Consider the following 25,471-nt stretch of genomic DNA (forward strand, 5'->3'; position numbering starts at 1 on the left):
AAAATAGGTACAAAACAACTCTATTTGCTAGTCATTCACCATCCATAGCCTACAACTTTAAGGAACATTTATACAAACCACTGGAAAACAACCACGTGTTAGTGCATAACTATGGACAACCTCATTGTAACATGTAAACATAAAATGTATTCTTTTTGTTTAATCTAGCTATTTCTTTTGAAATGGATAAACTTGAATGAAACATTCTGTACTATCTTTATGAGGAGCAGGCAAACAAAATCTGAAAAGCAGTATCATTTTTATGCCTGTTAGTCTCAGGTTAAGGGAAATGGTTGAATGCTTCCAACTGTTTATCAGTTAATAGAAAACACCCTGTATTGGAAGCTTTATGTAGCGAGAAATAAAATATATACTTCCAACCCAAGGAGATTTCAATTTGAAAGGTATAAAAGTTACTAAGGAAAAAATTACAGAAGATGTATGATTTACGATCTGTATTCCCACCATCACATAGAAAGGAGTATAACCGGAAGCAAAAAATGAGAGCAGATTTGGTCTACGTGAGTGCACAGCCTAACCTGAAAAGTGAAGTGACAATTAGGTGAAGAGGAAGAAGTAGGTGACAATGTCAAAGCAGTGGCTGAGGAGTTTAGATGCACTAGTGTTTGACTCTGAATGCATCACTTGTGGCCTAATAAATTCTTTTATCTTGACATAAATTTTTGCTACTTCCACACATGGAGGCAGCATAAAAAATACAGTAAAGCACAGTTACTACACAGTCTTGCATTAGTTTTACAAATGGTTTGAAAAAGTTCTAAAAAGTATGATGTACATATACAATACTCATTTCTTTGTCTATATTTCCAAATTTATCTCTTCTGGGTCATTTCCTACAAATTCTAGATCTATTCAAATTCTAACTTTAAAATTCAATCCCTTAACCCCTCATAGCTACAGTTACCATCTTCTCTCTTCAAAGAAAGGGTATGTTCTTCTCTGGAAAGAATAGCCTACAGTCATTGTTTATACCTCTAATCTCACATTTAATGAGAGTAAAACATTTACTGGATGCTCATTAAGTGTCAGGTAATGCAGTATAAAGATTAAAATATGGTTCTCTTTCCTAAATCTTATAATATGGTGGCTCTTCAAATCTTAAAAATTTAAGTCAGCATAACTTTCTATACAAAGAAAATATTGCCAGGGACACTTATTATATAAAATCAAACTTCTCTGGCTAAAGAAGAATGGAAAAGGTTAAGAAAGGTATTCTGCTTTCTTCTCTCCTCTCATCTATTTCTGTTCTTCATTGTGGTTCTTGGGCCATATATATACACAGATGTTTGAAAATCAATGGTCTTACATGGTCTTACGGAAGTAATAGTAGTTCAGAATTAACTACTTACAAGCCAAATGCCATTTTTAACTCAGTGTAATCTGACTTTCTATTGCATCACCAAACTTAAACTGCTCTGATAACCAAAAGACCTTCAACGTATTAGTTAATTTTCAGTCATGTTATTACTGGAACTATTCCTTTTCTTTAGCATTTAATACTTCTGACCATATTCCCTCTTTCCTGAGATCCTGAAATACTCATCCTATTCACCTAGCTGATCAAGCCAGAAACCTCTGTTGACTTTTCCTCCTCCAATAGCAGACTGAGAAAACTGTAAGCTTCATAGGGACAAAGACCCTGTTCTCTGTTGTCACTAAATTCCCATTCCTGTAACAGCAAGTTACATAGTAGATAAAAGTTCAATAACTTTGTTGGATTTATTTATTCATGGAGTCATTAAATTCTGTTCACTCTTTCAACATACACTTCTCTCCAACCCTACTGGTATGCTATTTTATCTATGCTACCATTTCTATGGTTTACTATAATGGCCTCCCCACACTCCTTTTATCATTCTCTAATTCATCTCTACGGCTATAGTCAGAATAACCTTTTCCAGATCCCATGTGATTATCTCAGTTTCCTGCTTAAAACTTTCCACTGTTTCACACTGAAATAAAGATCAAAATTACTAACATGGCCTACAAACAAAATCTGGCTGCTACCCTTTTGCCTAATCTCATCAACCTACTAAGTGCTGCCCCCACCCCACCCCCAACATAGAGTATATCCATTCCACTCAGTCTGGTTCTTACTCAAGCTCTGCTTAAATGTCACCTTGTCCTGAAAGCCCTCCCTGATTCCCCTCAATCTGTGATACATTCACAATCTTGACAACACATCATGTTTTTAACTTTTATTCAATATACCATGTGTCCACTAGACTTTAAGTTCTTCAAAGGCAGGTAGCATGTTTATCTCATTCACTACTGTGTCCTCAAAGCCCAAGAAAGGTGCCAAAAACATAGTCCTCGTAGACACAAAATATTAGTCAATTGACTGAATATGCCATACTATCTTTTAAAAACATTCTCCTTTCTACTATTCAATTTAATTTTGTTAAAAGTGTAGTTGATTGCAACTTTATAATTATGATTATCTTGTTATGGAAACTTACAATAAATATAGGCAAGAGAAAGAGAGGGAAAATTACCTTCTTTTCTGTCACTCTTTCCCATGAGAAAATCTTCTGTATAAGGTGTCATATCCAAACGTAATGGGAAGGAAAAGTGTGTGTTCACTTTCTCTTTCATCATTGTGACCATATTAAATGTGTATCTCATAGTATTGAAACTCAGAATGCGAGGCAATTTCTTAAAACATGCTCTGAAAGACAAACAAAAAACCAAAAAAAATTTGTTAAAAATTATCTTTCAAAAGTACTCCAGCTGTTACCAATTACCTTTACATTACACTTATTTCAATACTCAACTCAGACTAAATAATAAATAGTACTCAAAATCATGCTCTTATCAAATCCACAATCAATCTAATCAATCTATTCCCCTCTTACATACATGCCTTCTCCCATTATGAAAGGGCTTTCCTGTGTCTAGATAAAAAATACAAAAAACGATAGTAGACTGTGGTATATACCATGATGAAGACATGTAGAGGTGCTATGGATGCATAAACAGGAGTCACATCATATTCCAAAGGCAAGAGGTCCTGGGTTCAGAGTTTTCTTTTCCACTTTAAATAAGAATTAATTTTTGTGCACTAGAATTGCTAAGTCTGGCTGTCTCAATTGTTAGATGTATGACCCTAAAGAAGTTACTTAACCCCTCTGACCTTAATCTTTGATTTGTGAAATGGAAATTAAAGTACCTACTCCTTACTACTTTTAGAACACTGCCTGGCAAATAGCATTCAATGAATGTTGCCTGATATTACAACCAAAATAGTAACAGCAATAGCAGCAGCAGGTCAACTGGTTACCTAAATTTTATGGTGGGACTTACTCCTAGTTCAGGTCTCAAGGAACAAAATCTCAGTTTAAATAAAATACATGTTTAAACCAAGCTTAGTTTTTTTTTTTAATAGGAATTTAGGGAGACAGGGAAGGTAGGGGAACTATGTCACAAGCAGAGGGAATAAAAACTCTAAAAATTCATCATTACTGGTTATTTGGGAGACTGGTAAATGATGAGGTTATGAAGCATAAAGGAATCAAAAGATGAACAGCCTTATGGATAATGTTAGAGTATGAACTTTATCCTGAGAGCTAAGAATCATTAAAGGACTTGTGCAGCATTCTGAATTAGATAAAATGATTTGGGATTCATTAGCATTTCAGCAGAAATTGATGTTAGGATTTATAGGTAAAATTATTCAGGAAAGAATGAATAAACTGAGAAAAACAAAGGTTTGAAGACAGAACAGAATATGATCCTTGGCCCATTTCTATTTAACACTTACTATGTTATTATAGACATTTAAAAGTATAAGAGCACAAAACGTCTGAATAATACTTTGCCTGGGAGAGATTTAACAGTATTTCAAAAAAACAGTAGAATCATATTAGCCAAAAGAAGGGAATGTTTCAAGAAGTCAAAGGTTATCAAATCTTTGAACATCAAAGATTTATTCAATAAGTTTATTTATTTCAACTAAAAGATTCTCCAAAGAATTCAGCCTCTCAATTATCTTTTATTGACTCATTATATTCCTCCACAGTAACAAACTTTTGACTGACTCCATTCTGTGTAAGTCCTTAATTCTTGGCCTGACCCAATTCTAGTCAGATGAGTTTGTCTTCTACCTTTAACTGTCTGTATAGCTATGCTTTCTTTTGAGCATGTCCATCTACAACTTTTCTCTCTTGCAACCAGTTTGACTTCTGGAGATTGAGAAAAATATCCTTTTCAAATGTATACTTACCTGGAAAAATCTATTAAACAATTCTAAGACATGGCTTTTCATTCTTTGCCTTCAAACATGCTCAGATCTACTTCATGCAGAAAGCTCCTCTGTTCGATCCCAAAGCTCTTTCTAGATTCCATCTTCCTTGCTGTTTTCTTATTGTCATACTTCTAAAATGAATGATCTATACTTGACACCATATATTCTGATGACTCTGCTTCTATTGTTACAGCCTCACAAAACACATCACTAAACTACCTTTTCAAAAAAATCCAGTGATTTTACTCAGCTGTTATTTTTTTTCCCCATCTCTGTGGACTATGTCACTTGAATGAATAACTTCTTGACATTCTCTTTCCCAGTTTCTGCATTATAATCCTATCTATCCTGACTTTTTCTTTCCTGGCTTCCATTCTGTCACTTTTTCCTCTGTACTTTTAGTCAGGCTTAGGTCTGAGTTCTTTGCAACAGTAATGTTTTCTCAGGCAGATGTTCTGATAGCTTCAATCAATCAATTATGCAGATAATCCTCAAATCTATATTTTAATCATTTGATGTCACTGTATATTACCAATTTTATTTTCTATTATTGATAAATGCAAATCATCTACCTGAGGCAGGGATGGCCCAATCCCAGACTTCCTGTACATACAAAGTTATACCTCTAATTTTCTGCCTTTGTTCCTAGTAATTAACTGCATAAGATGCTCTTTCAATCTAATTTCTATTTGTCACTCAATGTTCATCTGTAGAATTGAAACATCTTTATCCAACTACTTTGTCCTAAACCAACCACCTTATGGCTGGCTCTTAAGAAAAAAATCTCTCACTTTAGAGATTCAGAAAAGGTATTCAGTTCAAGAGTAGACTCTTTATCATGCTCCACTGAGTGCATGGTAGACAGCTAAGCAGTTATATAGATGCTGGTAAACATTTCATTAATAATAAGGGGAAAAAATCTGAAAAAATGTAAGAATGCTTGAAAGGTTACTTAAGTAACTAAATGAATTCTTGCTGTATGAGAAGGAGCTCCAAGCAGCTGACCATAACCTTAACCACATGATTTTCAGAGAAGTTTAACATTAATTTATCCTAAGTCTGTGTTTTATTTCCATTTGATGATTTATCAAAATCATAAAAATTATGTTTCAAAAGCAAACCTTTTTTCAGCTCGTACTTTCTTCCCACAATGAGAACAAGTATACATGTTGTCACCTTCTAAAGTGTCTTTAATAGTGACTTCATCAAGAGATTCCTGTGTATAAACACATATTTTCAAATGAATATTATTTCATATTATTGTTTACAACATGCAAAAATATAAAAAGCATTAATTACAATTTGGGTAGAATGCACAGAGGAAAACAAAGTTTTTAAAAAAGTGAACTCAAATGTAGTAAAAATACAAGATGCTCTATGAATCTTACTAAATTATTCAAAACCTCAAGTATTTAAATTTTGATTGGGAAAAATCAGCTTTGTGGTCTGCCTTTAATTTTTATTTGAGTAGCATCACAAGAAGAAAATAGATGAAAACATCGAAGTTAATTTTTTTTTCAAGGTAACAACATAAGCCTGCTATGTACAACCAGTTAAAAGCAGAAAAAAGTTAACAAATATATACAGCATTACTCACATAAATGTTCTTCATATCAGCCACCTGGCACCTCACTGTGTAAAACTCTTCAGCAGTCTGACTAACGTGTTCACAATCCTGGTCAGTTAATAGTCAAAATTAGTCATTTATCATAAGCTAAAATATACATTAAGATTTCCAAAAAGCAAAGAATAGGTAGAATACTTACCAAGGACACAACATTGTTTGTAATTACACCCCCAAACAAACTTTTGACAGTATTTTTCTTTAAAACAAAACAAAACAAAACAAAAACAAAAACAAAAGTCAGTAATTAAAATTGGGCAAATCCATACAAATTTCAAAGAAACTTCAATGTTCTAGTACTAACCAGTTCTGGAGACATTTCTTCAATTTTAGTAATCAGATCAGTAAAAAACTCTGTCATATCTTTCTGCTCCCCAGTATTCAGAGGCTGTTTATCCATAGTATATGTTTTACAAAAGGGTCTAGGATTATATGCTTTGCATTCGCTTTCCTGTAAAAGAAAAGGAGGGGTCGGGGGAAGGAGTAGGATTATAAAACAATCAAATAAACAACTCTAAGTCGCAAATAGAAATAAAAATTATCACAAGGTTCTTGAATAAAAAACAACAACAAAACAGGTAGTAAATCTATGAAGTATTAAAACACTCTCTACTATTTCATTTTTTTAATTTTCATGGCATTTTCAGTTTAACACTCTCAGTGCCAGAGATGCTTAACTTACCATAAGTTAAGAAAGTTTTATTTTTTAAGTCTAGAAATGTCTAGGAAGGAATATGGGACTCAAAGGACACAGATTTGCATTGGGAAGCATAAAATACAAAGTCTCTGCAGAGTGATTAAGCTTCCCATAAACTAAACTTTTGTTGAGTAGTTTAAAACAGCAGTAAAACTGCTTTGTCATTCAGATGGCATGTTCCAACTCTCTTAAAAGGAGATTTAAAAGTGGACTCAAGGGATAACTAATCTTTTTGTTAAAAAGTCTCATTAAATCTTAGAAGCTGAAATACACAGGAATAAATATGGTATGATTTCTGTCCTTAAGATTCTAATAGGTGAGACAAGTAACTGTCAATACAAAAGATGGTAAAACAGAATTAAGGTGACGTAGAGATATTCTGCAATTTTTGGTCTCTTAGAGGGGAGGCTTTCTCAAGAAAATCAAGTTGATTCTTGAAGGATAACAAAAGGAAGAAAATGGAGAAGAGCACTAACAGAAAAGAGTCACAGACAGAAGGAGCAAGATAGTAACTGCACAAGTGATGAAGCAACAGGGTGAAGGACTTCTAAAGGCTTACGGTTACTATAGGGTAAGGCTGGATGTGGAGAGGAGGTTAAAGAGAAGAGGCAAAAATCACACGGGGTATGCGCCATGCTGATTGAATCTGAATACCATTCTGCTCATAATAAAAAAATCACTAAAGAGCTTTAACTAGGAGAGTAATATTTTAAGATTTGCTATTCTTTTAAGATTGATTACTTTGATAGTTTTAGGGGTGGGAATTAAGAGAGATAAAGAGAAATCGGTCAGAAAACCCTAAGACTAAGGGGTAAGGGGAGTACTGGGGGAGGGGCCTCGTGATGGGAAAAGGATCAGATACAAGAAATTTTCCAAAGGATAAATTAACAAAATGTAAATGACTGAAATGTGACTGTTAAAATTCATTATGACAAAGAACATCAGTAACTGACAAATTCAATTTGAAAAATAAGAATAAATAGTCAGAACAAAGTCAACACAAATAAACACCAATTAATGTTTTCACTTTTGGTCAAAGGGTATATATATCTAGTTAGTTTTCCATACACAATTCTCAAACATACCATTAAATATGTAAACATTTTTTGAAGCTCCAGAAGAGTGGTCTTGTGCTTCATATCTTCGGAATACTGTAAATCAAGAAAAAAACTTTTCATTAAGACATACTGATGATGGTAAATCAGACATTCTACAAAAGAATTATAGTGTGCTTAACACTATCTGTTTTCATTCTTTTAGCCATATGTGGGAAAAACAGACACAATGTATTTTTTCTTTAGCAATTTTAACATTTTAAAAAGTGGAGTATGTTGTTCATGATATAAATACAGTCATCACTGTTATGCAAAGAAACTGAATAAACAGATCTTAAAAAACTGCTTTCCAGATCAACACTTACTCGGTTCAATGCTGATTTACAAGTTGGAGATTTTGCAAGAAGAAAAAACATCTTATATTTGTGCAACAAAGTTGTTTTCCACAAATAAACCCATACATTAAAAAACACATTATATTAACAGATGACAACCCATCCTCCTCACTTATTCATATCTTTACTTTTTTCTAGAACAGCAGATTCTTAACACTGCAGGGGAATACTGGCCAAGATCTTCTGAAAATTTTTCTAAATATTCAAGTACATTGAGATTCAGGATTCTGGCTAGACTCATTCACGAATAGACTTGGTCCTCCAACACCAGTCTTATAGGAGAGCCCCACATTCATGTCAGGCACTTGTTAGATATACTCTATCTCATTCAAATATTAAAATACACCCATGAAGTAGTTAATATCCTCATTACAAATTACTACCTGTTATAATTTTGAAGACACGCTGATAGTCTCATTGAATAATAAGTCTCAAATATGCCACAAGTATCCACTAGTTATGTCAATTTTGTGGGAAGTGCAAGTGAAATAGCACAAGACAAGGACTCTGAAATAGAAATCTGTTCATCATATAATTACTACAAAATTATATGATAGAGGAATTGAATAAAAGGAATCAACAAAATTGACAAAAACAACTACAGTATAGTCTTGGCATATGGGAGACTTAATATTCCATGAGATTATGAGAATAGTCACATTAAATGACATTTCTAGTATATAACATTATACATGCAAATTGTTAGTAATTCAGAATAAGAAATAGTCAGGAATTAAGACCTGGATTTACATTTTTGTTCAGGAGAATAAATTCTTAGTTGGCTGCAGAAGTGAATGAATTATTTAAATCCAATAAAACCAAATATGCAATTTCTAAGTAAATTATACACCCTACATATGTGTATTTACTACTTAAAAGAATACATGTTCACTCATTAGGATGTCTATTATCAAAAAAATAGAAAATGGTAATTGCCATATGATTCAAGCAATTCCACTTATGGGTATCTACACAAAAGAAGTGAAAGCAGGGACTCACATGGATATTTGTACACTCATCCTCATAGCAGTATTATTCACAATAGCCAAAAGGTGTAAGCAACCACAAAGTGTCCACTGACAGATGAATGGATAAACAAAATGTAGTATACACATATAGTGAAATATTATTCAACTTTAAAAAGGAAATTCTGATACAAGTTACAACACGGATGAAATCCTGAAGACATTATGCTAAGTGAAATAAGCCAGTCACTAAAAGGCTAATATTGTATGATTCTACTTATATAGGTACCTAGAGAGCCAAATTCATAGAGACAGGAAGTAGAATAGTGGTTGCAAAGGTTTGGGGGAAGGCAGAATGGTAAGTAAAATATTTAACAGATACATAGTTTCAGCTGGGGAAGGTGAAAAACTTTTGGCGATTGATGGTGGTGATGGTTGCAATGTGAATATACTTAATACCACAGAACTGTACACTTATGTTTACTATGATACTTTTTATGCTATGTATATTCTACCACAATGAAAATACATGTAGCTTTCACAAATTTCCACATGCTAAATGAAATCAATTATTCAACTATTTCTAATCATAATCAGTCTCAGATGGTAAACTTAAAAACATCAATATAACTAAAGCCAAAAAACAAACCTACTTGAGTATACAGTAAATTGGAGACCTTGAAGCACAGCTTAAACATATTAAGGATTCACTGAAGATACATACAGAATTGCAATACTTGGTTAGAGGGGAAAATTGCCAGGATATCAGGGTAAGATAGAGGAAAACAAAAACCAAAGTGCAAGCATAAGAAAGTTTGCTAAGAAACTATAGAAGCAGTGCAGAAGGCAAACTGAAAAACAGCCCATGGTTAGCAAAGAATGAAAACTAGAAAGAACAAGTTAACAAAAATATCACGAAGCAGAGTTTACTCAAACTAGGCCCACAATCAAATTTACTTTAGGATAAGTATAAAAGAAACAAGTCCAGTGATTCTGGTAATATTTCCCTACTTTGTTTTAGGCTTTGCTTATTTTCTATATAATTAAAGTTTGTATTTATTTTTACTGAAAATATCGTTTTTACTGGATACACTGTATATTCCACAACTGTGTTTTCCTTTGATAAATATACTACATTGTTTGGAGTAACCCATTGAAACGTAAAAATTGAAATTTACATAAACTAGCTAGTAATCTAATCAAATTTGTCACTTTTTTATTCAAAAATTATCTTCTCAAACAATATTTTACTACACTGAATCAAGACTGATCAACAAAATTTTAAAATTTTGCTTTATGGTTTTAATTTTTAAAATAAGGAAAACTCTACCTTAGCAGTGAAGACAGCCTGTCTTGCTTCAGGTATCATATAAAGTTGCTGAATAGTAGAAGCCAAGTAACAAGTAGCTCCAAGGTTAGTCAGGCCAACAAATCTACACTCAGCACGGACATCTTCGTGAGGCCAGTAGTCCCATTTATAAGGCGCATGAGCTATTGAAAAAAGAGGAAGGAAAAGATGCCCCCCAAATCAACTATTAATGTATTTTGCTTTCATTCACAGCTACTACCTCCATTACTTATTAAGTTCATATACATGACACTATTTATGATAATTTTTTAATTAGTAAGAATATATAATAAAACTAGTTCATTCCTAAAAATTCAAAGGACTATCAAAACTTGAATTTGGCACTGAATTATTTAATCCCCAAATGCTAAAGTATTTCAGATATCTATAAAAAGTCCATCATACCTCTTTTTTTTTAAAAACCAATGTTTGTTTTTAACTTCAATTATGTCAACAATAGCAACAGTTTATAAAGTTAAAACATGTAAATAGTGAATACTTTAAATCATACCCTCCAAAATCTCATTTCTGCAAACAAAACTTAGAAAGATTAGAGGAAAAGAAGACTACTTACACTGCATGTGTTGTGCCATAACCCAGTTATGTATTAGCCTGTAGTTTTCAACAGACCCCTTCACCATCTCCACTAACAAATCATAAGCAGCAGCTCTTGAAGAATGTGATTTGCACTTTGGCTGTTGTCTATCTTTTAGACTAGGCAACAAAAACAGGAGATTGAAGATATCCCTTAAAAATTCCTAGAAAAAAGAGAAAGACCAAGTATGTTACCTAAGTTTGGAAATTAATTATTTTCCAAATATAGTAAGTTACATAGAGTAAACTGGATTGTATGACAATCTACAATTTACTAAAAACACTGTTTAAAAAGTTAAAGGAGCATCATGTAGCATCATCTGAAAGTATTCCCAATGTTCACTTCTCTTAGAGAAATGGGGTGGGAGTGGGGTAGGCATGGGAGGCTAACCATTACTCTTCCCTCCCCTCGATACCTGATAGCTCATTCTTAAGAGTCCCATCTACAACGTTATTATTTTCTACTTCTTTCATTGAACAAACATTTTTGTTCAGGACTCTACTCTTTTTGCAGTTACTTAAGTTTCTCCTTATTTCATTCTAATAATTAAAAGAGCAGGAGCAGCAACAGCAGCAACTTACCCATAATAAGCACTTACAAGTGCCAGATACTATTCAAAAGCCCCAAAACAAAAAACAAAAAAGGTTAAGAATCTTTCCTGGAGTCACAGAGTTAGCAGGTGCCACAGTCAGAACACCAAGCTCTCAACTTCAATACCAGTTAAGTTAAAACTAAGGTGCAATAAAATGTATTTTAGATGTACTTTTCCCTAAATTCAATCTTCCTGAGAAAGGGTCACCTTTCCCACTTGTTCTTTAATTGGTCCTTTGCTACTCTCCCAAAGAAAATTATCTCCCTCACCCATCTCAAGTACTACAACGGTACATTGTTCTGGGGTATAAAACCTCCAGGGGTACTTTGCAGAAAAGAGGTAACGTTAAGACTGAGACTCTGCTATCCTTAGAGAGGCTGCATTGTAAGGCTGGCTACTGGCTGTCATTTGGACACTTGAATGGTAAACAATTCCCTCCTCTGTTATAAATCTTTCCCTAAGTGATTAAAGTAGCTTACTGTGACTATTTGTATTTGGTTTATGCAGAATACCTGTTTTCCACCTGGAAATCTGGAATTCAGTGACTGTGGTCAGTTATGCAGGTTATTATGTACCTCCATGACCCATCCCCTGGTAAAACCCCTGGTCTTCTAGGCTCAAGAGAGCTTCCCCAGTAGACAATACCTCATACATGTTGTCACACTCATTGCTGGGGCAATTAAGCACAGTCTATGCAACTCCATTGGGAGAAGGCGCTTAGAATGGTGTACCTGATTTCCACCAGACTTGGCCCCATGCTTTTTCTTTTGTTGATTTCATTTTCTATTATTTTGCCATAATAAAGCCTTGTCATGAATACAATTACAGTGCTGAGTCCTCTGAATCCTAGTAATCACTGAACCTGGGAGTGGTCCTGGGAACCTCTGACACAGGCACCAAATGAAGGAAAATTTAAAGTATTTCCCATTAATGACCTCACCTCTTCCGTCTCACTATTGTCAAAGATAGTACAATGCTTAGTTTCTAAGAACTATAGAAGTAAATCTGAAAGATTATCCGGAAAGTGAATAGAAGCTTATTTTACATAGTTGACAGACTGATAGTAAGATTATACCTTGACTATTTTATAATTGAGAGGTGAGATGACTGTCTCGGAAACACAGAGTAACGCATTTACATGAACTGGAAAATAAAGTCAAACTCACTCAAAAAGAAATGAAATTGGCTAATAACTAGTTTAACAATGAACAATGTTTGCTAATCAGTTTAGATCTAGACACTTAATGACCTTAACACCCATAATGCCAAAGTTCTGACAAAATTAATTTAACACTTGTGATAAGATAAAAACAATTTATCAAAACATTAAGAGTTGGTAAAGCATGTTGAAATGAACAATACTTTTATTTTGCTTCCTCTGAGTTTACCAGGAAAGCCGGTATCTCTAAGTGAAAGAGTAACGTATATATTAATGTATCCATTTGATAAAGAATGGTAAAGCCATTTTGGTATACTTCACAGAAAGAAGACCCTCAAACTGATACCTGAGAATATTAAAATAATTTCCTTTGATAGATCAGAGTATGATCTTTGCTACGTAATTCAGAAGAAATTCAAAGAGCTAAACAACATTATTAAAACAAAACTCCTTCCATTCCTACTGTAAACAAGGCTTCTCACAATTTATATCTACACAAATATAAAGTAGTGAAAGACTTAATGGACACATAGTCATTCTAGCTTAATAAGTAATAGCCATCTACGACTATATAAATTAATTTTAAAGCCACATATCCTTCCTAAAGCATATATTTTGAATAAAATTGCATTTTTAATGTTTCATACTTATTTGGCAAAATTCAAAGTGTATTTACGTGGTTTGATTACCTATGTCCAGATACATGTAATGTAACAATAATTATTTATGAGAGAAATATAAGACACCACCATGTAGTCACAGAAAATAAGTATTTATCAATTTCAATCACCTGGAAATTATATCCTTTAAAAATACTTAAGCCTAGGCTATATTGCACAATACAGGGAATACAGCCAATATTTTATAACAATAAATGGTGTGTAAGCTTTAAATTATTGATCACTATATTATACACCTGTAATTTATATAGTATATGTGCATCAACTACAATAAAAAAGTTAAAAACTTGAAAGCTCTAGAAATTTCTTAAAATTTAAAAATCTGTGAGAGGATACCTAGATTTCCCAAAATTATTTGAAGAATATATGAACAATAACAGTTTGAAAACCACTTCAAAAACTGTTTGAAAAAGTATATTGGCTCTCAACCTGTTACCAGATCTAGTTTGTTAAAGCATATTCCTGTTATTTGATCAAAAACTTTGAAGACCCCAGTTATTAAATTACAAAAGTAATGCTTTTATTTTATTGTACACATACAAGTAATTTCCTGTGACCACAATAATGGCCACCCAGCTTCCCAGAGTTACCTCCTATACTTCCTCAAACTGAAGCCAAACTGAACTAACCACTCAATATTCTGCACATAACCAGTGGCTTCCTAAGACTTATTTTTCACTCATGCTCTTTTCTGTGAATCAGATGCTTCCCTTATTTTTCTACTTAAGAAAATTCTGTCCTGGTTACAAAAGCTTTATCTTCTTTAAAGCCTTTCCTAATCATGTCAGTGTTATCTGATCTTCCATATCTCTGACAGGATCCCTTTACTGGCTCTTTTTTTTTTTTTTTAAACTATGAATTACAAGTATCATGAGCAGTCATTACTTGTGAAGGTACATACAAATTCTGCATAAGGCAGATGTCTCAATAATTACCTGCTGAACAAATGAACCATTAGACCATCAGTTCTTAAGAATCAGGGTTGAGTCTTAATCATCTATTATTCAACATGTATTTGCCAGATACTGTACAAGGTAGCAGAGATAAGAATGGGGTTTATATTTTTAAAGGAGAATGAGAAGAAGCAAGGAGGGAATGAAAGGAAGGAAGAAGATGAAAGAGGAAGGGAGGAGGAGGGGGAGGAGAGAGAGGAGAGGAAGAATTAGTAGCAGTGGTAGTAGTGATGATGGTAGTGAGAGATACCAAATGTGGCCTGCAAAACCAAAAAAATACTTACTATAAGGCTCTTTACAGAAAACATTTACTGACTCCCAAAACCAAATTACAAATAAAGTTTTCTAAAATTCTTAAATAAATAAGTAAAACATCATAGCAGAAAAAGTATTTCTAGTATCTTAGAGATAAGGAAGACTTTTCATAAAAATACACCAAAACCAACTGCCTTAAGCACCTACACCTGGATATCTAATTGACATTTCAAATTTAACGTGTCCAAAATAGAACTTCTGATTTTGACACCTCACCCTTCCCCAGTCTTATCTATCCTGAGCTTTCCCTTTCTTAGCAAATGGCATTATCATTTACTAAGTTTCTAAGGCATAAAATTGACCAGTTATTCTTGATTAATTTCTCTCTCCCACCTCACAATCTTATAGAAATTTAAGTCTTATGAGCTCTATTTTCAATAAATACCTAAAATACAACCACTTTTCACCATCATCTCTCTGCAAAACTTCTTAACTGGATCCATGACACACACACCTGCCCTCTTAATTCTCTACCTAGTCTAGATCTCCCCAGAGAACATAAGTGAAGCTTTTATTTAATTTTTTTAAGTTGAAGTACTGGGGATTGAGCTCAGGACCTCAAGCAAGCTAAGTATGCACTCGGCCATTGAGTTATTTGCCTCCCTCAACAAGTGAAGCTTTTAAAATATTAATTCATACCACATCTCTCTCCTGTACAAAAGCTCCCAAAGGTTTCCCATCTCATCCAAAACACAATGGAAATCTGTAGTTTTGACTACACAAACATTAAAAACTTCTCAATGAACAACTACTAGTAAACTATAAAAACTTTAACATTGCTCTGGAGGTTCTAGACAAAATAAGACAAGTGAAAGGATGGAGAGACTTAAGACTTAAAAATGAAGAAATAAAACAATTACTTGAAGGCAATTATGAAAAGCAAATAAAGATTTTGATACTAGAGATAAAAGTAGAGTTAACTAAAAAAAATCTACAAACAGTAAGTGAACTTAGGGTGGCATGCAACAAATTCATACACAAAAATCATTACTCTATATATAAACAACTATTAGAAAACACAACTGAAGATTCCATATATGTTACCAATAAAGAAGATAAAATTCCTAAGAATAACCTCATTGAAAAATTCCTAAAATTCAAATTCTAAATGAAAACTTTAAAGTAAAAAACACAAGAAGATTGGTTTTGTATAAATAAGAAGATAAATCTTGTTCTTGTATAGGCAAATTTAATATAATTTCAATTTTTCATAAATTTAACAAACTCCAATTTTAAAAAGTATTAGAATTTTATTTTCTGAAAGAATGACACAAACTGACTCTAAAGTTCATATGAAAAAATAAACCACCAGGAAAATTCTGAAAAGGAGTAATAGGGAAGATGGATCATCTCTACAAGATACTAACAAGTGTTAATCTACAGAATTAGAATATGATATTGGTGAATGAACAGGTAAGCAGAGTGAAACAGGAAGTCCAGAAATAAATCCAAGTATATACGGCTGTTTCCTTTATACAAGAATCCTACAACTTCTAAAGAAAAGGACCAAGTATACACATAAAAGGAAAATGAGAACAGGATTTGAGCAGGTCAGAGAAAAGAGAACACAAATAAATGGCATACATGTAAAAAGAAGCTCAACCTTACACATAATTACAAAAAATAAAAAATAAAATAAAGAGAATCTTTTCCACTTATCAGACTGGCAGAAATTAAATACTTGATAATACACTAGATAGGTAGGAATATGGGAAAATAGGCACCTGGCTCACATATATTTTAAGTGGAACCATAAATCAGCTCAGCCTCCATAGAGGACAATATGGTTTTATACTGACCGAAATCATAAAAGCACGTAACTCATCAAACAGCAGTTCTACTTCCAGAATTTTTTCCTAAACAATGGATGCATGAACATTTTCCCTGCAACATCATTTGTAATAGTATAAGATAAGCTAGTTAGAATACATTACATAGTTCCAGAAAAAGAATATTATGTAGTTGTTACAAAGAATGAAATTAACTCTCTATATATTGATATGGGGAATCTCTAAGGTAGGTGAAAAAAGCAAATTATAGAACACTGCGTAAGGCTTTAACATCTATAGACAGTACTGAATAGTGGTTAGAAACTTGGTCAGGTAAAGAGTCTGAGTGTCATCAGTAAAGCAAGTTGCTTAACCTCTCTGCCTTCTTAGTTCCATCATCTGTCAAAATGGGGTCTAATAACAATATCTACCTTATAAGAGCTTAAACATTTTGCCTAAGATAATCATTTGTATGAACCAATACACAAAAGAGAGGATAGAAACAAATGGTATAAAATGCACATGAATAATGAAGATAAATTAAATGAGAATTTTGGAAATAATCCCTGTATATATGAGAAAAGAGCTGATATTTTCAAAATAAAGAACTTTTGACAATAAATTAAAAAAAATAACAAAAGAATACATGCAGGTTATGAACGGAAAATCACAAGCTAAATTTAAAAAAAATTTTTAAATTTAAAACCAAAAGAAGAACTTAGTTAATACAAGTGGATAAAACAAATGAAAAGACACTCATCTTCAACATTCACCAAAGAAATAACACTAAAGCAACAGTGAGAGTGGCAAAGACTGAAACGTCATGTAAGGAATGTGAGGATGTCTGAGAAGCTGGCACTCTTAGGTAGTGTGGCTGGGAGCATAAACTGACAAGAGCCTTTTGTAAACCAATGTATTCTGATTAAAAAGAATCAAATTTACTTTTAAGAACTTACATAAGTGTATAATGAGACAGGTGTACAAGAATGTTCCCTGCACAGTGTTTTTCAAACTCTTAACATAAATGTTAATAAAGATTAAATTATTTCCCTCTTTCATGTATTCAATTTTTAATGTATTTTCTCTTTTTTGATGTACTCATTTAAAAATAAAGAACACAGATCACAGGATGGTATTTACATAATATAAATTATATACCTGTGTATTTAATATAGCCACAGAAAGTCCAGAAGGCCATTTACCAAAGCATCATGTGAAATTAAAATAAGGGAATCTTCTCTTTGTCAGTAATACCTAAAAATTTTTTTCTTTCTTTAAAATGAGTTTTGCTTTATGATAATATGTTATCAGAAAATCAGTTAATATATTTATATTTTGGAATATAAATTACATATTGGTTTATATATAAAATAAAACTTCAATCATCAAGACTATAAACCAATCAAGTTATTCCCATTGAGTGTAATGAAAAAATTTAAGAAGGACCCAGAAGAAAAAACACAAAATGGGGCTTTGTGAAATAGGGGAAGTAGCACAGAGTTAAGATAGATAAGACTGTCACCTTAAGTTTATCTCAAGAATCCCTTAGCCTGTCCCCATCGGGACAAACTTCCACCTTTTTGGTTATTCTTGTGTTCCCTAATACAATCAGTGGACTTAAGAAAACAACCCTCCAATCCGTAACTCCCTCCCTCAATGAAGGCAATGACAAAAGGGTCAATGGAAGAGTACATAACTTAATCTAAAGAGTAATTACACATTTCTTGGTGTAAAGTCATTAGGTGTTATCAAATAGTCAACAGATTTTATGTCAAATGGGCCTTTAAGATATGAAACAAATGAGCTAAGTACTCTAACAAGTACTTATTAATTCCACTGTGTAAGTTATTAACTCAAAATATTCAATCCTATAAAAACATACCATTAAAGTAGAGGCTGTCTTTCTATACAGTCATGAGAATTAAAAATTGTTTCTAAATTCTAAGAATAAGGCTAAGATTTGTATTTCTAGAAATCATTTTATTCAAAATTCACTGTTTCTGCCAGCAATAAATTTTTGGTAAAGTTTATAGTTTGCATGTTTAAGGAAATTTAACATACCCACATATAAGGAAACAAAAAAGTTTAATCTTATTTCATATAAATATTTGGAAGTCTTAATTACTCACCTGCCCTTCCCTTGAAAACTTAAAGGGTGGTTTGTGTTTAATAACACTTGTTGCAAGCCTTAGGAGTCCTGTAAGCCCATCATCTTCTATATTACCATCTTGATGATCAAGGATCTCCCTGCTACAAAAAAGAATACAAGATAGTTTATATAATTATGTCCTTTCTTTCTTCACCAAAATAATTGTCAATCTTACATCAAATTTTACCTCCGAATACAGTCAGCCAAATGTCGTGCCAAAGCATCTAGGTCGAGGAGTGTTGTCTTAGTACAAAGAGAAAACACAAAATTCCAATAAAGATTTTTATGTTAAGTATTTTAGACATTATTAAAAAAAAAATCATTTCCTTGTAAGTAACAAAAGTTTGGTTCTTTCAAATCATTAGTATACCAATTTAATTATAAATAATATAACTAATCTTTATTTATACATAATTATCAATAAAATTTTAGTTGTAAACACATCACTGAGTCTTTTTAAAAAGAATCAATGGAATACTGGTAATAAATTATGAGAGTCACAGTAATTTATCGAGAAGACACTAGGTTGTTGTTTCATTTTTTCTTTAACAATTTTATTGAGATGTAATTCATATACCATATAATTCACCCACTAAGGTTTGCTTTTAACACTACCTTTAGAAATTAATTTAAAAGTATAGTTAATTTTAATAAAGCTTTAATTTTCATTATACTGAGCAATAAATAAAATTAAAATAGAACTAATTTAAGATTCTCAAAGAAATTCAGATCTTTAAGAAGGAAAATTACTTTGACTAGCAAGCAAAAAATATTAGATTCCTACTTTAAAAAGGTAACCATAGATTTTTTAAAAAAAAATCAATGTTTATCTGGCATCAATATTTTTATAGACAATATTAAATGTAAAAATCAATATTAAAAGGGAGGGTATAGCTCAGTGGTAGAGCACATGCCTAGTGTGCAGGAGGTCCTGGGTGAAATCCCCAGTACTTCCTCTAAAAACAAACAAAACAAAACAAAACCCTAATTACCTCCCCCCTCCCACCAAAAAGAAATCAATATTAAATGTAAAAACAGACTTTAATGTATTTAAGTCAAGTATATTTAAACACATTCTGGGGGGAAGGGGAACTGGAATTGGTAGTCAAAAGATACAAATACTAGGGATGAAAGGCACAACATGATAAGTATAATTAACGCTGCTGTATGTTTTATATGAAAACTGCTGACAGTGAAGTGCTCATCACAAGAAAAAACTTTTTTCTATTTTTAAAATTTTGTATGTGATGATGGTGTTCACTGAACTTATCGTGGTAATAATCTCATGATGTATTTAAGTCAAATCATTATGCTGTACACCTTAAACTTACATAGTGCTGTATGCCAATTACTCAGCAAAACTAGAAGAAAAAATTAAAACATGTTCAATATTAATTTTTATAATTTTTTCTCAAATGAAAAGTAGAATATTTAAAAAAATTCAGATGTGAACTGTTCCTTTAAAGTAGGAAGTTCAAATACTGCAGGATTTTAAAAACGTTAAGTGTATATACTGGACTTTGATTGAAATACATGAAAAAAAATTGATAGAAAATGTTTCCTAAATATTTAAATGTAGCATCTTCAAGGGTTTCTCATTTTTTCTGAGCTCAATTAGATGCATTTTAGCCTACTTAATTTACAAAAAAGAAAAAAAGTTTTTATGTGACAAGTCTGCCTTTGAAATCAATTTGCTTTAAATATTTCTTTGTTTGAATGGAAGTATCATTTTAGCCTACTATAAGAATATTGGTAGATCAGTAAACTGATAGTGTTTCTTTAAAGTAACTTCTATTTGAATTGCAATTTTATTTTATGTATTCAGTATCCACTTGCTATTACAGAAAGCTGTATATTTAAAGTCTAAATTTCACATTCCAAGTCAGACTTTACATCCACAAATCTTACTCATAAGACACAGGAAACTACCTATAAGTACCAAACGAAGACATTTCAACTAAGGTCAAAGTAAAAAGAAGAAAGTAATTAGAGCAGAACAGAAAGATACAAACACAGCAGAAAAATTACGACATTTTCATCTTATTACAGAATGAGAAAAATGCCCTTAATTATAAATAAAGACCTATAAAATCATAAACATATATGTGCATAATTCATCTCTATTAACAAGTCAATGTATAATTTACTGAACATACCTGACTAGCATCCTTTATATGTATGTTGTCAACTAATTTGCACAACAACCAAAAATATTCTTTACATCCAGGTTTTAACATTGGTTCTTCTTCATAATCATCTATCTATTAAAAAAAATTTAAACTTTATGAAAACATTTTTAAAAGGGGAATAACTAAAAATTACAATACATCCTAAAAACTATATATAGGCTTTATAAAAAATTAAATCCCTACAAACATTATTCAAAATTTAACAAAAATATGGAGAGAACTCTCTACTCCTAGTTTCTGTGAAATTAGAACTAGGTACATAAGTGAACAGTAAGAAAGCTTTCAGAAAAACATTACTCTCAAATTACTTATAACCTACTTGGAAAAGATACGAATAACGTATAATGCTAAATAATGTAATACAAACTAAGAACTCAATTAAAATCTGGAAAAGGAACCTATACAAAATGAGTACATATAAATCTACCTACATGCAATGGTCTATTAATAGTTTTGAAATCTGAAAAATAAAGAATGCAATACATTTCTTACAGTCAGTGATAGAAGGTAAGTATGGAGGAGAAAAATGTAAATCCACCAATGCATTGTATTTCTGGGATTAGTAAAATTACAATCCCAGACTGTCTATTAATTGTCTCTGGATTTATAACTTGGTAGAAAGATTTTTATAAGGCTAATATACACGTTGGATCAAGGAAGAAAATTAAAAATTCAGAGTATCATTAGGATAAAAAAACCCCCAAAGCTGTGTGACTGAATGAGAAGAAAGCTACATCTGATGTTTCTATCATTCAACTTATTAACACAAGGCCCAGAACCTAGTAAGAACAAATGCTATTTTCTAGGTGTAACATGGACACAATATGTCGCAATGCTGTCACTTTAAGAACTATGTAACTACTATCCTCCCAGTGAAAACTATAGATAGTAAACATGTATTCAGAATTACTGTAACGATAATACAATGACATACTTGGGACAGGAAATTACAGAAACAGAAACTGCCCCTCAACACAGTAAAATCTTACCCTGATAGGTTTGAGTGCTTGAGCATCAGGAAGAAATTTCAACAATGTTGAGGCAGCCAGTAGCAGAAAAGAGCGATTGATTGAGTCTCCTCCATCCAGCCCTGACAGAGATAACTTATAAAGACCATTGCAAGACTCATGACGAACTGCAGTCTAAATGAAAAAGCAAGTTCCAAAGATAGTCTGAGTTAGCATTAAAAAGTTAATTTTAAGGTTAATATGTTGGCAGAAATAACATGTAAGGTGGAATCTTCAGCAACACATTTTAAAATGCAATGTCCTGATCACATGCTCATGCACCTAAATAATACATGATCCAATGAAGTACCCAAAAGCACAGAGTAATATGTAAAAACATTTTAGAAATTCCCCAAAATGATCATAAAAAAACCCAAATAAATACAACAGACAAATACAAAAGGGACTGAGAAGAGGATATTCATAATAATTTATTTACATAATTAAGTAACAGGAAAAATATTTTCAGCAAAAGAAGCAATTTAGAAAGTACTTAAATCAGAATATTTTAAAGATTCTAAGGGACTTGTCCGAACGTCACAATAGTTACCTGGGACACAGCCAGCACAAGAATACATATGCATTCAATATAGTGCTAATAATATCAGAAAATATTGTCTAAAAAGGATATGACTATTGTGGCTAAGTATATTAGTAAGAATGTGTTTCTACTATTTCATTTAGAAATACGGGGTGAGTAATATCAAGATACAATTAGTGTAAATTCTATTGACTTCATTGTGAACACTTGAAATCAAAATACATTTAACTTAGTCTCTCTTGCATCTAAGGGATACACTCTAATTAAATAGAAAAAGCAAAAGAAACTTCTCTAAAACATAAATTACAAAAATAAATGCTCAAAAAAAAGATAAAATAAATGCTCAAGTCCTTCCAAACCCCCAGAAAAAAAAAAACTAAAAAAAAACTAAAAAAAACCCCAAAACCAAAAACCCAAACAAACCTAAAACAAAATAATTACTCTGTAAACAAATACTGCAGAAAATATGAATGTTATAGAATATTTAACATCCACACAATTCAAAACACTCTAGATCTTAAAGGATTAAATAAGTACATTCCAGGTAATGTGATATATTTATGGAATCATATCCATTTGTTTCCATTAGCTCTCTTTTTATTATCAATGCTACTAATATGAAAAAATATGAATAGGACTAACCCTCAATCTTTATCTTACCTCAGGAATAAGGAGAGTCAATTTCTTTAGCCAATCTTGTAAATGATCACTATCAGCAAGGCTAGATTTCACTAAAGAACAGCAATGAGCCCAACTCACCAAGAGCCACATTGAATAATGTGAAACTAAAGAAAAAATTGGAAAAAAATTACTATAAAGGCTTGTGCTATGAAGAAAACAAAATGCTCATTATTAAATATATATAAATGTATCTAGTCATTCAAATCTTTATCTATTAAAAATTAACTTTGTGGAACCCTTACCTTCATGTCTAGACCTGTGATCAGACTGAGCTTTCAAAACTCTGTAAGGTAAAAACACATCACCACCACTAATTAAATTCAGCAATGAATTAAAAATAACTCAATTTATTACTACATAGCCTTTAGCTTTCTCTGCCCCCTTGATAGATTAGATTTTAAAAGCTAATAATTTATTTTCCCATGGTCTTCATTTTTTATTTAAAGAATCCTTGGCAAAATCTTATTATAGCAAACATCAAATGACTGCTCAGAGTTAATGAACAAAATCTGAGTGAATCCTATATTGACTGAAGTCAACTGTTAAAAAGTGCTAAAGCTCTGGTTAAAGAGGTATGTATTACAAAGAGAAAGGTTATAATGTTTTAGTTTAAATTTCAGACTCCTTAAAAAAAAAATCATACACTGACATAAAATGTTCTTCCTTCTGTATTGTTAATGCAAATTTCGATCAGGAATTCTTGGAAGCAAACCACTGAAAAGTAGTGAAAAATTCCCAATTTAATTCTATATTTCACTTCTATTTTTTTCCCCATGATACTTTCAGTAACTTCATTAGAAAATATATTACCTCAATTTAAAGAAAACAAAACATTAAAAATTTTCATTTTAACAAAACCAGTAAACAGGGATTTAGTATTCACCTTACAAATAAGCTGTCTTTAAAAAAGGACTTTAGCATCCTCACTTTGTTATAATGAACAAAACAACTTTCAAAATCTCAAAAAGCAAGACTCATCCATATTACTGATTTAAAATAAATGGTACTAAGAAGTTAAAACTTACGAATCAAGTATTTGGCCATATTTCATGTTTAACTTTTATCATATTAATTTAATACATTTAACTTTACCAGGAGGAACCTACCCATCTACTTTTAAAATCTGTAGCTTTATAAGATTTTTGCTAACAGGGAAAAAGTTCATTCTAGCTACTTTAATTGACACAAACCTCCTAGCACATATAAACTGAAGGTGGAGGACTATGAAAAGATAATGGAACAGGAACAGGAGCCAAGAAAACACAGACTAGAGGGGGACAGGGAGGGCTCACATTAGAGATCTTAACAAGATCTTTTAAGAATGGAAATGGTAGAATGAAAAGAATTGCTGCAGTGAACCAGCCTGAACAACAGCAGCTGGTATCAAACCTGCGTATTTATATTTCATTGTGTCAGGTTAACAGGATCAAGCCAACATTTCTTAATGCTGAAAAAATAAAAGCAGACTAGAGCAGTTATTGACAAGCAGTTAACAAGACTTGAGCCTTGTTAACTCAATATACTGTGATGCATGGGATAGTGAGGTATACAGAATGTGTGTTAGAGGACAAGGAGAACTAGTTAATTATTTAACTGGAGAGCAACTGGCAGGTGGAGTATAAAATGTATTTTATCATAAAAACCAATGTCATATATAGCACTTTTTTTGATTCTCCACATTATCCATTCATTAGTTTCACAAACAATGAGGTAAGGTGCCTGGCACTGATAATATAATGGTGGGTAAAATCAGATATAGTTCGAACAGAACTTAAAAGTCTAGTGGGGTAAAGCAGATATTGATCAAGTAAATGGATCAAGTGAATTCAGCTGAGACAGACACTTAAAAAACTTCATTAAAAATAATCTTAAAATGATCATGCTTATATACAACCACTGCCTATGAAGGTGACTTTTAAAAGCATCTAAAAACAGCTAACTAGATATTAGCCATAAATAAGATTAAGCACTCTTAAAGGTGTTTACAGTATCTTTGTAAATCATTTGAGTACAAGGGCAAACTTCAGCCCAACACAACATCTACAGAATACAACACATGGAAATTAATTCTACATACTTTAACATAATTTATGTGATTATTTAAGGCATACAATCAAGTACTCATGTATTAGCAATTACCATTTATATATTGTTAAAATTCTGTACATTATTTAAAAAAAAACCCACCAACACAGCCCCCCAAAATGGGATCATATTACATGTTTAAACTATATTCTTATATACATTATTTCCAGCTCTATCTACTGAGGGCCTAGAAGCAAGGAAACACTAAGAACAGTGAGTATGCCAAGTATCCGTTATTTTAGAGGTTCCCCACCAATAAGAACTAGGGATTCTTAAAGAAATGCTGATTCTAGAACTAAGGCAGGGAAACTGTAAGCCTGGAAGATCCTATCGTGATAGGAAAAATAAAAAGAGACTCTTCCCTTCCACCCAAATAATGGGGATATGTCCAAAGGACACATGAAGAAG

General features: G+C 32.1%; 1 protein-coding gene across 4 annotated transcripts in view; it reads right to left on the reverse strand.

Annotated features, from left to right (window-relative positions):
• USP34 (ubiquitin specific peptidase 34) overlaps positions 1-25,471 on the reverse strand; it is a 202,297-nt gene that overhangs the window by 50,492 nt on the left and 126,334 nt on the right. For all 4 annotated transcript variants that reach the window (XM_032497624.1, XM_032497621.1, XM_032497623.1 and 1 more), the window contains 14 exons: positions 23,221-23,261; positions 22,958-23,082; positions 21,739-21,891; positions 20,717-20,821; positions 18,748-18,803; positions 18,541-18,661; positions 10,923-11,106; positions 10,331-10,491; positions 7,671-7,736; positions 6,193-6,339; positions 6,031-6,087; positions 5,862-5,939; positions 5,386-5,480; positions 2,517-2,689 (listed from right to left, as the gene is read on the reverse strand). In XM_032497624.1, the coding sequence (XP_032353515.1) occupies positions 2,517-2,689; positions 5,386-5,480; positions 5,862-5,939; positions 6,031-6,087; positions 6,193-6,339; positions 7,671-7,736; positions 10,331-10,491; positions 10,923-11,106; positions 18,541-18,661; positions 18,748-18,803; positions 20,717-20,821; positions 21,739-21,891; positions 22,958-23,082; positions 23,221-23,261 (1,562 nt within the window). The remainder of the gene's footprint in view (positions 1-2,516; positions 2,690-5,385; positions 5,481-5,861; positions 5,940-6,030; positions 6,088-6,192; positions 6,340-7,670; positions 7,737-10,330; positions 10,492-10,922; positions 11,107-18,540; positions 18,662-18,747; positions 18,804-20,716; positions 20,822-21,738; positions 21,892-22,957; positions 23,083-23,220; positions 23,262-25,471) is intronic.

Source organism: Camelus ferus, chromosome 15, assembly GCF_009834535.1.
Source record: "Camelus ferus isolate YT-003-E chromosome 15, BCGSAC_Cfer_1.0, whole genome shotgun sequence".
Classification (NCBI taxonomy): Eukaryota; Metazoa; Chordata; class Mammalia; order Artiodactyla; family Camelidae; genus Camelus; species Camelus ferus.